Source organism: Patagioenas fasciata, chromosome 1, assembly GCF_037038585.1.
Source record: "Patagioenas fasciata isolate bPatFas1 chromosome 1, bPatFas1.hap1, whole genome shotgun sequence".
NCBI lineage: Eukaryota > Metazoa > Chordata > Aves > Columbiformes > Columbidae > Patagioenas > Patagioenas fasciata.
The window spans coordinates 77,522,662-77,536,231 of NC_092520.1; the positions used below are offsets into that span (position 1 = coordinate 77,522,662).

At 41.4% G+C, this 13,570-nt stretch overlaps 1 protein-coding gene across 1 annotated transcript in view; it reads left to right on the forward strand.

Annotated features, from left to right (window-relative positions):
* The window catches only part of SLC22A15 (solute carrier family 22 member 15), a 46,312-nt gene extending 33,752 nt beyond the window's left edge, over positions 1-12,560 (forward strand). The window contains exons 11-12 of the mRNA XM_065845166.2: positions 1,799-1,987; positions 4,957-12,560. Coding sequence (XP_065701238.1) covers positions 1,799-1,987; positions 4,957-5,043 — 276 coding nt within the window. The 3' untranslated portion in view covers positions 5,044-12,560. The remainder of the gene's footprint in view (positions 1-1,798; positions 1,988-4,956) is intronic.
* The last annotated feature ends 1,010 nt before the right edge of the window (positions 12,561-13,570 follow it).

Sequence of the window (13,570 nt, forward strand, 5' to 3'; positions counted from 1 at the left end):
GGATGAACATCCTGTTGGTGGATGAGATGGAATAAGCTGAAGTACTTAACACTTTTGCTCTGGCCTTCATAGGCAAGGCCCAACCCTAAGACTGTGCATTGAAGCACAGTTGAGGAAGCAGATGGCCAGCCAGCAGTAGCAGAGCAATAGGTTCAAGAGCATTTATAGCTGAAAGCTTTCCATTCCATGGAACAGGATTCCCTAAGAAGTGGTGAAAGAGCTGGCTTGTGATAGTGAGGCAAGTCTCCATCTGTTATAAACTGTTGTTGTAGAGAAAGATCAGTGATTACTCGGGGGGGGGGGGGGGGGGTGGTGGTAAAAAAAGCTAATGCTGTGTGCATCCTTACGATCAAAAAGTGGATCCAGGGAGTTACAGGATGAACAGCTCAAACTCAGTCTCTGGGATGATCATGAGACATGACTGCTCAGTCTGTTTTGTATATGAAGGCCAAGAAGTTAAATTTGGATCAGCGAACATGGATTTAGGACAGTTCACTATCAGCCAGCTTGATTTGGTAGTCAGCCATTTCTTCACTGAAGCCAATATGTGTGAGGGAAGAGAGGAAAGCAGGAAAGGCTTTTGTAACGCTTTTGACACTGTCTCACAGCATTCTTGTTTGGAAGCTGAGGAAGTGTGTCCTGGATGAAAGGAATATTAGATTTGAATGTTGCATGGACCATCAGGCTCAAAGGGAACACTGACTCAAATACTGACAGGCTTAGTATTTGGTGGCTGGTGACAAGTGGAAGACAAGGCAAGAATATGTCCTCTTCATGTTTTTAGAAGATGCAAAAGGAGGAGTGATTGTCACACTAAATGGTAGATCTTGAGTCCAGTGGGACCTTTTGGACCAACAGAAGTCCCATGAAGGCCAACAAGAAGAATAAAATTCTGTTTCTGGTGTGGACTAATTACATGGCCAGTACAGGCTGAGAACCAACTAGCTGAGTAGCAGGCTTGCTGGACAAGACCTAGTTATGACAACAGGTTAAAAGGGAGCCAGCAGTATCTTATCATGAACAGGCAAACTTTGAGCTGCATCAGGCTCAATCCAGTATATGGCCCACAGATTAAGTTCCCCTTCTGTTTTCAAAGGGATGTTGAAAAATCTGGGGAGGGCCCAGCAGAGAGTAAGAAAGATGGTCAGGGGCCAGGCTAGGCACATGGCTTCAGACGAAATCTTGAGGGAATATTGTACCTCTGATTTCCCCAGCAGTGTGGAACAGTTCAGCAGGGGTCTATGGCCACAAGTTTTGGCTTGGGGGTTAGATAGGAAATTTGGAAAACATTATTTTTGAGAGGCTTAATGCAGGCCTGGAATAGTCTACTTAGATGGGGAATCTCCATCCTTGGAGTCTTTTCAATACTTGATTATACAAAGCTATGGTTGACCTGGTCTAGTGTTGGCTGTAGTTGTGCTTAGAGTAGGTGGTTGGCCTAGATGACCTTAAGAGATCTCTTCCAACCAAGATTTGTGTGATACCTCTTCCCTACTACGAAGTGATGTTGTGTTTGTTAAAAAAATTATGGAAAATAATGTGTTATGGAAAATAATTGAATATAAATTCAGCAGGCATTTCTTTTAAAGTCCATCCCAAAATCCGTGTGAATCTAATAGTATTGGTAAAATAAAATTGAAACTATTGGTTAAAAAAACAGTAGAACTAGTTACTTTTATGTTAAATATGAACACAAATGCTTGCTAGATGGAATGATTGTGAAGGTTAGGTGCTTAAACATGCAGTATGAAGTAGAGGAAACCAATCTCAACCTAACTCTCTCTGTTCTTTTTTACAGAAATCTGTACAGTGGTCTCTGCCTTACATTGTGTTTGGAGCAACTGGTCTTTTGTCAGGGCTCTTAAGTTTATTGTTGCCAGAGACCTTAAATAGCCCTTTGCTAGAAACTATTTCAGATCTGCAGGTCTGCTCGTACTGGAGGCTGGGTGATGAAACCATGTCATTGCAAGCCCTAGATGGCTCACAGGTATGTTCTGTTTTTTTCCTGTTGTGTTTATTTTGGCTGTCAGCTTGAATATGCCACTCTACTTATATTAGGGCAGTGATTCTTGTCCTGTGGAGGATAGGCCCCAAGGAGATGCAGAGATAGTTTAGTAACCTTATCATCACATCTGAAATGTTGTCTGAAAATGCAGGCTGGAACATAACTGGGTTAATTCATCCATTCAGGGCCAAAAGCTTATGATCTTTTTCCTTTGGGTTAAATGACTTGGTGGTGTCTGTGGCTCTCTGACCTCTAAAGTGGATTGCTGCAGGGTGCTTCATGCAAAGCTGGCCATTGAAGTTTGAGAAGCCTTAAGTTAAAGAAAACAGAAGCCTGTTTCTGAAGGGCTCTTCTCAAAAGCAGCACACTGTTCTTCTGCCCCTAACCTGCACTGGCTGTTCTGCAACATCAGTTGTCAGGTCTATCCTAGATAGTCTTTAAATAGGTTAAAGCTAGGCGAAAGTCTGAGATCTGTCCCGCTGTTCTGTAAAATGAGACTCATTGGAAACATTGGAACTAAAACCTCCCAGGCATAAGCATAAATAAATGCGACAGCAAGATGAGTTTCAGTGAGGTTTCCTTTAATGTCATTTTTTCATATTTATACATTTTGTCAAGCTCCTGGACACCTCTTGAACTGTGTCTATCTTCCAGTCTGGAGGGTTTTTTTACATGGCTAGTCCTCCATTAATGGAGTGGGATTACAGAGAAGTAGCTAGAGAGCTGGAAGTGAGTGTTTGAATTTGGGTACAGTTTTAATGTTTAAATCCTGGTCCCAGAATTTTGAGTATAGAGAGGCTAGTAAAAATCAAATAAGTGGTCAGAAGACTTGAAGGGGAGCTCATAACAAAAAAATGTTACTTGTCCCATTCAGCTGAGGTGACATACAATCCTTATAATACCTTTTACTGTGATTTGGTGGTCAAACAGCCTGAGATACAGAGGTAGTCAAACTCATTTTCACAGAAATCAGGAGGCAGAGTAATATTTATTTCTAGAATGAGAACAGTTGCTTCCTTTCAAAGGCTTCAAGGTGTTGCCTTGTTTACCAATTTTATCTGTAATAATTCTTGACAGGACAGTGTGGTTCAGTGACAAAAGCACCCTTGAATAAAGCTTGAAAGAGGCAGCTACTTTACATGCACATTTTATGAACATTTTTAACCATACTGGATAATGTGTTGTGGCACTGTGTTCTTGCTGGTTACACAAACCCATCATACGTATTTACATCAAGTTTACACCAGCTGTTATTTAGGTAATGATATCATTATCAATGATATCTTAACTGTGCAGATGGCTTACAAAAAACAATTCTAACAAACAGTGCAGGTGTTAGAGGGGCAAAAGTCACATTTTTATCTTCCTTTCTAACCAAGTAAGATCAGTACTGCCCTTTAGAGTGACAAGTATTCTCTATCTATCAGTATTTGCACAACTTTGTTGATTTATGTCAAGCAGTCTTCTCAGGTTTAAATCTTCCCCACTTGCACTTCTGCAGGCTTCTTAAAAATCCCATCATGAACAGGATCCACAAAAGGAAAGAAATAAGAGAGCATTCTTCAGAACACTTTTCCTTGGATGGATTAAAATTATTGAAACCAAACGAAGAAAGAGTCATTGGTTCAGGCCTGAAGCAGTCCCATGATTTCAGTGACATTATATCTACAATGTCTGTGACACATTAGGGGTTTATTTTAGAACTCATGAAGAAAACACTGATAAAATAGAAAGCTGTTGAACATTAACCTTACTTGACAAGGCCATGGAAAGGTCTTATGAAACTGCTGTAAGAAAGTTGTAGAATTTGGCGTACTCTGAAGTCCCCCTGTGGAATCCATTGTCCTTTTGTACCACTTTCAAGATAACATGCATTCTGGTTGTCTCTGTTATCATACATGAATGTGATACTCAAGTTGGACAGCTTCCAGTGATAGCCTGACTTTCCTCAAATAATTTTAGAAATCCAGAAAAAAATCATAACACGATTCCCTTTATATCTTCTGACAGGTCTTAGTACTCAAACTCTCTGAAATTCATTTGCAGTTAACGCACATTGCTGTAGCAAAACTCCTCTGAAGACAGATCTAAAGCTACAGATTTTGCTTGCATGTTACTGTCAGTCAGGAACATAATTTCCATTTATCGACTTTTCACCCTCTCTCTCACCCTTCTCCACATACGACTAGGCAGGTGGAAGTCTTAAGAGTGGATGCAAGGATACTGGGGAAGAAAATCCTAAATATTCAAACTAGATGGAGTTTATACTAGCAAGATATTTTTAAACTGGAATAATTTGTTCCATGGAATCATCAGTTCTGTGGAAAAGTGCTACACTGGCCAAATTAAAATCAATTAGCTGTAATAGCTGACTTTAGTTTAGCTATGATATAATATATAATATAAAATATGTTGTTAAAAGAACTCTGGCTGGAGTAGGTATGCCTGTAATAGGGAGTTTACTCTCTGAACATATGAAGGGATACTGCTTTTTCCCTTTTCTGTAACACCTTTGGATAGTATTGTGGGGGAATCTTTTTAATTAAAATGAAAATGCCCATGCTATATATGGAGAAGTAATAATTTGGGATTGAGAAGCTTTTACCTCTAATTAAGTAATTTACGTGTTCTGAGCCCTTAGACTTGAGAAAGCTGATCACTTCAGAACCATTCTAGCTAGTCTCTCTTCTGCACATATTCTGTAGTGTACTGATGGAGCAGAGAAAGTCCATCTACTACAAGGCTATCTCTTTTAGAGATTTTGAAGAACCAAGAGCACAAAGAGATCTTCATTTGCATGTCTTTGTGACAAAGTTTTAATACAGCGATTTGACCTGTCCTTTCTTTTTCTCTACCAGCATTCCAACAGAGGTGTGATGGTTCGTGCTTATGTATTCTGAGATTAATTTAGTGGCTTCTGCACTAACCAAAGACTTCATTTTTCTTTCTAGTCTGGAGACAAAGACAGTTCTGCAGGGAGTGGAAGTGAAGATGAAGAGTTTTATGATGCTGATGAAGAGACTCACATGATCAAGTAATGGAAAGAAGAAACACTGGCCTGTTTGATGCCTCTTCTTACTTGTCCAGTCACTCCAGCTGTAAGAGAAGTACTGAGGACCTCGCCTGTCAGGGAATGTGATTGGGCAAGTGCCTGTGTTTTTTCCTGCCTGGGAGAGGGGTTTGAATACTATTCAGACAAATCACACTACTGATGTTCTCCATATGAGACAGCTGTTCAAGTCCTTGTGGTTCAGAATGACAGTGCATAGGCCACATTTCAAACCAGGTGAGACAGCAAGGTTGGGATTATATATTTCTGAAGCCTAGGAAATTACCTAGGCTTAGGCAGATTTGGACAGATAATTAATGAACATGTTTCTATTGTATCTTCAAGGTGGTTGATTTTTGGGTCAGTATAAATTGTTAAACTTGAAACCATCCACTTTTTTTTTTCTGTAGAGTGAACGTGGTCACAGAATGTACTCCGTGCTACTTCAGTGGGAACAAATGCCTGAAATTGTATGTTAAAATGGCTTCTGCATATTGAGTAGGGGAGAGACAACTGTAAACATAAGATTTCTCTTGCTGCACACAGACACCTGTGTAGAGTTACAGGGTGCAGCTGGTTAGTCATGAACTGTGCATTAGCTTAGTGATAATGAAAGGCCAGGAGAAAACACTACACAAAACAGCAACTCATGAAGTCTGCAGACATAAAGGTTATTACTAATTCTTTCTTTTTTTCCTTTTCATCTACCAAGCATTTTCTTGGACTGTCTTATGCATATGTTTGCCACATGTTCCCCACATCTCAACGCTGCTGTTTATAGCTTTGCCCTCTTTTACCTTGTCCTTGCTTTGCCATAAATTTTGAAGCTCAGCAACTTCTTTGTGCAGTGAAATAATTCTTTGAAGGATAGAATTTCATGAGTGGGGCATACAATATGTATTTCATTTTTGTGGATCTATCTGTGTCTTTATTTCTAGAAGAAACTTAACTCTGAAGTGATAAGAGGAACTATGGGTTGCTGTTACATTCTGGGTTTTATTGTCAGGAAGCCGCTATAACATTTATTTAAAATTCCTATGTGTAGATAAAGTTCTCATTAAAAAAAAGAAGACAAATCTCTTTGAGACAACTTTTGGTTACCTAACTTTGTTTCTTAAACAGGTGCTTGCTCAAGCACTTGATTGCTTGACCTTGTTGAGGAAGTCAACTTCAGTGTCCTGTTCACACTGAACTTTTTGTAAGTGTTTCATTAGAAGGATGTGGAATCTTGAAATATGAAACATGATCATGTGAAATGTTCCAATTACAAAGATGAGTCCTTGCGAGGATTCAGTTTTCTTGATTACATTGTCGTCTTCATCCTCTAGCCTGTGGCTTTCTATTTATTAAGATTGATTTCCATAAAATATTTGTTAGTCTTTCTACTTGGAGTTCCTAGCAAAGTCCTACACAATGGCAGCAAATGTATTGTCAGACTTGCTAGCCATTTTTGTGGATTTTAGACTAAAAAAAAAAACAGATGGAAAAACATAATCTAAAAGATGACTGCTGAATATTTTCTGGTTAAAGTAGGAAGCTCCTTTACTCTGAGAAGAAGTGAAAGTGAGCAGCATCTGAAGCTTACAGCTAGCTGCTTTAGCAGAGGCAGCCCAGAGATTGCAGCTTCACATATGCAGTGCTCCCACTTGTCCCGAACTTGATCCAGATGCTGACTGTGAGCAAAGCTGGGAGCTTCAGTCACTGTGGACAATGTGTCAGTATTCTTGTGTGTTTGTTGTTTTTTTTTTTTTTTTCCTGTGTTAGGAGCTTCTAGTCTGCTGTCTTTACTTGCTTTTTCCAGACTGAATAGTTGTTGCAGATGTGGCAGGGCACTTTTAAATCGAGCTGGATAGTCTTTCTGCCTTATTTGGGCCTTTTGTGTGCAAGAAAATTGCTTCAAATAAGGTACTCGGAAATACTTGGAAAGGTTGAATCTGTTTGTTCAAGTAACTTTTTAGTTTTGCATTCACATTTTGAATTATGGACAGCTTGAAAAATGACTTTTTTTTTGCTGATGGCTTCTAAAGAAATAAAACCTACTTACTTAGAAGTCAACAGTGGCAAGTCCAGTGGTATTAATGTGCTTCTAAGACCCAACAGGTTTTTTTAGGTGTTCGCTATCTCTGTCCCTCTCTGGATGGTAGGTGGAGTAAGTCACCTGAGAGGCAGACAGGCGTAGTTAGCCTTCCTCCTCCCATAGTCTGACTGTCATTATTGGGTACTGGCAACCCTGGTCATGCAATGGGATACCTCAACATAATTTTCATTAGAAGAGTAGGGTGCTGTAATGGTTCAGGTGTAGGAGATCACTCTTCACAGGACCTGAGCTGGATTTTGTGACAGTCCTCAACTTATAATTAAACTTATTTGTCCACTCATGTACTTTTATGTGATAAGTATACATATATAAAATTGCAAAAACAAGAGTGAAGAAAACATCAACATTTTTTGGTTTTTTTTCTATAGAAGTTGCTGCTCTCTTTTAACCTTACATCTCTCCCATATTTGCACCTTTGGAATTTTAAAGGGCAGTATCTTTTTTTGTGTCAACCATAGGAACTCTCTATTGTTACTTTTCCTGGCCAGTTAATTCAGAAGTTTTATAGGAGAGAATGTCTCCAGGAGGAGCTCAGCAATGTAGTATCAGACTTCTTGCAATTACTTGCTCTCCCCCTTTGTTCAAATCTGTTAGGTGCATTAAGTTTCTTTTCAGAAAGATTTGTTTTATAAGAACTGTCCTTTTGGTACAGAAAACAATAGGAGCACTTTTTTCTTACCCATAGAGTATAATGCTTTACAATATTGAGATATGTGTTGTGCAGGCACTAGGATACCTACCCCCAAGATGGCAGTTCTTTCCCTGGATTCCTTCAGTTTTGGTGACTCATTTTTTTTTCAGCCAGCTCACTTGGTGGGATTATACTAGAGATGAGAGAGGCTTTGCTATGGTGCTGATCAGTCAGATCTTAATACTGTCTCAGGTGAGGTATGTTTGGGATTCTAATATCTGGGGACCTCACAAGTGATTCTTGAATACAGCTAGGAGTGAAGGAGAGTGACAGGTCATGTAAGACAGCATGGAGAATTAGCTGGAGGAAGCTGAAAGAATAGAGGATTCAACAGAAACACATTAGGGCAAGGGTGTCACAAAGGGACCCCAAAGTCAGTTTTAGGCAGCAAAACAATTTCCAAAACAGACTTTATTCTGTCTGGAAAAGTACAGCCAATGAACCAACCAAAACAGGGTTCATACAATTAGTTAGCCCTCTGATAACATAAGATAAAGGTTCGGATATCAGTTGAGAAAATTATTGGGGTGTAGCAAATGAGAATAACGATGATCCACAGCATGCATGTGCACACTCACAAGAAGCAAAGCCCGAGCTCCCCTCTGACTCCAGGATACTACACTTGCCTGATTGGCAAGGACTTAGAGTAGATTATCACTCACCCAAATGAGGAGGTGAGGCGCTTCCAATCCTGGGAAGTTTCCTTAGATGGCATCTAAGGGGAGGGCTTCAGCACAGACCCACTGCTCCAAGAAGACCACACAAAGGTAATCTTTGGCAGGATAAGTCTGATCAGATCTGGCTGTGGGAATTCCAGAAGCTTCTCAGTTTCATAGGGCCACTCCTCCTCTGCTAACAACCCTGGCTAACTGACTCAGGGTCCCACAAAACAGCCATTAACTGCTCCATTGAAGGAGAGGAGGATGTACAATAGTTCTCAGAGGGGGGGAAGTGCAACTGCCATAGCAGTTCTCAGAGCAGGGGGGAAGTGTAACTGCCGTACAATCCACCCTGTGACCACTGTCACAATCTGACAGACCACTTTGGAGTGGTGGTGCAGTCACCTCTTGCCTCCAAAGTCAAAAGCGGTCATTCTGTTGGTGAGTTTTAACGTCCACTGTGGATCATCATACCTTATGTGTTATCTTTAGGAATCAACCTACTAATAAACAATAGAATAGTGCAAATTACAACAATTACAGTTATTAACAAATATTAGAGGAAGGTGGTTAGCCATCCTGGTAAGGAAAACAAATACATCACCAGTTGGTCCCCAGTACAGCGACAATTGCCCCTGAGTCCTCTGTTATTTGTCTTTGTAGTGGTTCTTGTAATGGCACATAGCTTTCTGTATACACCTGTTTCTTCAATAGAATCAAGTGTAATGGTGCTTGGCTTTGGACAGTCCTTCTGTTTTAGGGAGCCTATGCAATGTCATGCATGGAGTTCATTAGTGTTTCCAGTTGCAGGCTTGCCCCCTGAATGGCCTGTTGGTGTTGCCCTGGTGTGACCATCATTCCAAAGGTTGACTCTAACCACCACCCAGTTTCAGCTGGAACTTCTTCCACCCCTGTGCCTTGGTAGGAGCAGTCAGGATTGTTCATATTCCTTTTCTCTTGCAAGAGAACACAAAGACAGGCCTCGGTCCTTTTGGAACCAGGCTTTTGAAGCTAGAAGTCCGGGACTATCCACCGGACACTAATGCAGTGGGTTTTCCCTTTTTCATCAAGGGCCTCCCAAGCATATAACCTTCTAGGTTTTGCTGAAGTCATGGGCACAATGCCAATGGAAGGTAGTTTCAACATGATAGGCTGGCCCACTTGTGTTCTTGGTGCCTGGTCTTTCCCTTTATCTGTTATAAAGTCACTGTCTATTAGTGGCCTCTCAGGGCAAAATGCCCTGATTTTGGGGCTTCCATAGCTTCCCCCAGTGCTTATTGACAATGAAGACAGCTCATGCCAACTGTGTGTCCCAGCTGTGTCGTGAGACATCTGTATGTTTTTTAATCAAACTATTGGTTCGTTCCACGATCCCATTGGCTTGGGGGTAATATGGTGTTTGAAACACTCACTTAATACCTCCCCCCTTAGCCCAGTCATGAACCACAGCAGCTGAAAAATGTGTGCCATTATCACTTTGGATATTCTCAGGGGTGGGTAGAACACTAAACCATACACACATTGCTCATACTGTTTGATCTCCAGTGGCAGCGCTGACGGCAGTAGCCACTGATAGTCCTGATACCACCTCTGCTCCCACCAGGATCTATTTCTTTCCAAGAGAGGGTTTTAATGGCCCAACGTAATCGACTTGCCACGTACTCCAGAGAGCCTTGCCCTGTCCGATATGCTGGGCTGGGGCCTGATTTGGGTGATCAGCTTTAAGTCTTATCCAGCACTGTGGACAGGCTTTAATAACTGGTTCCCATGGACACTGGCCATCTCTAAGACCAGCATTCATAACACAGATCTGCTTTCCCAGGGTGGCCTCACTAATGTGTAGCCATTCAGCTAACTGTACCCACTCCTCTTGTATGCCTTTAACCACTCTAATTTGGGCTAGATGGTCAGCCTATTGGTTCCATTTGGCAGCTGGAGTTCCATCTTTTGCATGTCCTTTTACCCAGCCCACACTCAAGGGCCATGACCGGCCTATCTCTAATAAATAGTCTTTGCCAGTCTTCAGCTCTCCACACCCTAGTGTGACCTACTTCGCACTGATTGGATTCCCATTGGCATATCCATTCAGTGGCACCTTTATAAGTTGCATAGGAATCAGAATAAATTGTGGAGGCTGCTTCTTCTGCTGCTAATTAGAGAGCACACAACTCTCCTGCTTGAACACTACCTTTTCCCTCCTCTGTTACTGTTTTTCTGGTGGCAATCTCCAATGCTGCTGCCTTACACTGCCACTTTGTCCCTACCCGATGGCTGATGCATCAGTAAACCAGACCCCATGTGTGTCTGAGTCCTGGGTTAACTCAGGTGCTTCTTTAATTGGGGAGGGCTTATAAGGCAAGCTCAGCAGGACTGGATCCATGTTCACAGGTTGTTGGAGTTTTGAAATTTTGACAGAACCCTCTTTCAATGGCAACAACTGACTAACTCCCTCCAGGTAGGCATACCACTTATGTACTGTTGCTTTCTGTGCCACCCCCTCATGGAGGGGTTGATCCTTCAAGGATTGAATTTAGCAGAGGAAAAGGGCCTTGCACAATAACGTCTTGTGACGTACGCAGCCTCTCTACCTCCTTAGCTGCTCGGGTGAGTGAGAGGAGCCCCTTTTCCCACTCCAAGTATCATTGTTCAGTTTCCTTTAATGTGGTAGAAGGAAACAACAAGGGTCTGGCTGGCCCTTTTGGCCCCCTTTGGAATATACCACAATAGGAAGCATGTTCTGCAAACCCCCATTCCACCCTTAGTGGGTCTTGTGGATGCAGTGGGCCAAATTTCTGATAGGTTTTAAGTTCATCTTTTAGAACATTAAGGGCCTCTGTATGCTGTAAGGTCCAATCCCATCTCCTATTTTTCCAGAGTAGGTCATATAGTGGGTGGGCAATCACTGAAAATCCTGGGATATGCTTTCCTCCAGTACCCTAATGTACCCAGTAGGGATTGCAAATCTGCTTTGCTGTTTGGGGTTTGTCCCTTTTCTGTAGTAGCTAGGACATCATCAGGTACTGCTATAGCTTCTACTACCCACTCACCCAGATGAGGTTTTTTTATTATCACTCACCCAAATGAGGAGGTGAGGCACTTGCAATCCCGGGAAGTTTCCTTAGATGGCGTTCCCAGCTATGGTGAGGGCTCTGGCACAGACCCGCTGCTCTGAGAAGATCACACAAAGGGAATCTTTGGTGGGAACCCAGTTTTATAGTCTGATCAGATCTGGCTGTGGACATTCCAGAAGCTTCTCTGCTTCTCTGGGCCACTCCTCCTCTGCTAATGACCCTGGCTAACTGGCTCAGGGTCCCACAAAAGAGCCATTAACTGCCCCATTGAAGGAGAGGGGAATGTACAACTGCCACAACAGTTCTCAGAGGGGCAAAGTGCAACTGCCATAGCAGTTCTCAGAGCAGGGGGGGAAGTGTAACTGCCACAAAGGGTGAGTGAAAACACAAGATAGTAGGCATTGGGTGGAAATATCCTTCTTGTTGCTTATGTTGACTTCAAGTGTCTCCTTTCAGAGCTAGCATTGATTCCGGAGTGTCCTGTTGGGGCAACTAGTTTGATAATTTCCTTTTTTAATGTCAGCTTTGTTCAGGACTGCTACTTCAGTAATGAAACATTTAATCAATATAAAATGTGGCATGCTTCAGTTTTCTTTTGGACTTGGCTTTTTTATGAGATGGCATGTCACTAAAATCATTAACATTTATAAAGACCTATTTGGAGAATGCTGTATAACTTGTCATTGCTTAATTTACTAGCTTCCCTTTAGAAAGATTGGAAGAATTTGATGCATTTTTGTCACACAACTTATGAAGTGAAACTTCAGCCTTCTAAAAGGATTTTACTACCTGGCTATTTTTGATAGGCTGAAGAGAATAAAATAGGGAATTGATTTGACTAGTTTATTTTTTAAACTACTTTCTTTGAAAACAAAACCAAGTCTCTCCATTTAGGGACTGTGAAAGTGTTGTTCAGAGACTCCCTGACAAACCAGAAATTTAGAAGCTCTGTGTTGAAGGAGGGCCACAAGTGACTCTGTTCAGGTCAGGGTGTCTCTCCAGAGACACCTAATTTGCACAGAGCGGGTTGCGGCTAGTTGCCACCTTTGTTATAGTCAAATCTTTAAGGATTGAAGCCTCATGCTCCTCTGCTCACAGTGCACAATCTATGCAAGGTTTTTCAGACTCTATGGATGTACTGAGGTTAGCAGAATAGCCTTTACAGGACTATGGGGAATGCAGAATGCTTTTGTTGTGCTGAGGAAAAGGGGAAAGTGATGAGCAAACTTACTTTTTCTTGAGTGTGTTAATGGAAACATCTGAGCTAATACTCCTTCCTGAAGCTTCTGCAAAGTCGCTTAATGCATATTTGGTTAGTCTTATTTTGTTTTAGCTGAAGGATAGTGTGTTATGCATACCTTTTGCCTGTTAGAGCTTCTTTGATTGTGCTCTTTGACACAGCTGAATCTAGGCATCTGTGCATGCAAGTTGTGAGCCTTGCAAGTAGATATGTTAGAAAAGCCCAAGAGCACTGCTGTCATTTGATGGTGGAAGTTAGTCTCGCCTAACGCACTTAATGCCTGTCAGAAATGTCTGCATTCATATGTTTACCACGCAGGAGACTGAAGGTATATCTGTATTTTGAGTCTCATTTCTTACTTGTATCTTACTACAAGAGGTATTAAGTGGAAGAAAGATACCAACATAAGAAAACCTCTGTGACAGATCTAAATGTAGAATTGGAAGGTGAACAAATCTATATAGAATTTTTCCCTGCTAGGTATTTTTAATGCCTCGTCCAGTCTATTGTAGCTTTCCAGGTGCTACTGTTATTTAAGTCTAATAGAGCTGGTTAAAATTTTAAGCCTGACAATCTGAATTTACTGAGCTCTCTCGTTTTATTTTTGGTACTGCTGGCTGATTCTGTCATTCTGGAAAAAAGCTCCTATTTTGCCTAATGGGGAGCAGATTTTTCTGTTCTAATTTGAAGTGCCTGCTTTATAGAAGTCATCTTTAATTTCCTCAGTCAACTTGATATGAGACTGTGTGTAAAGTAG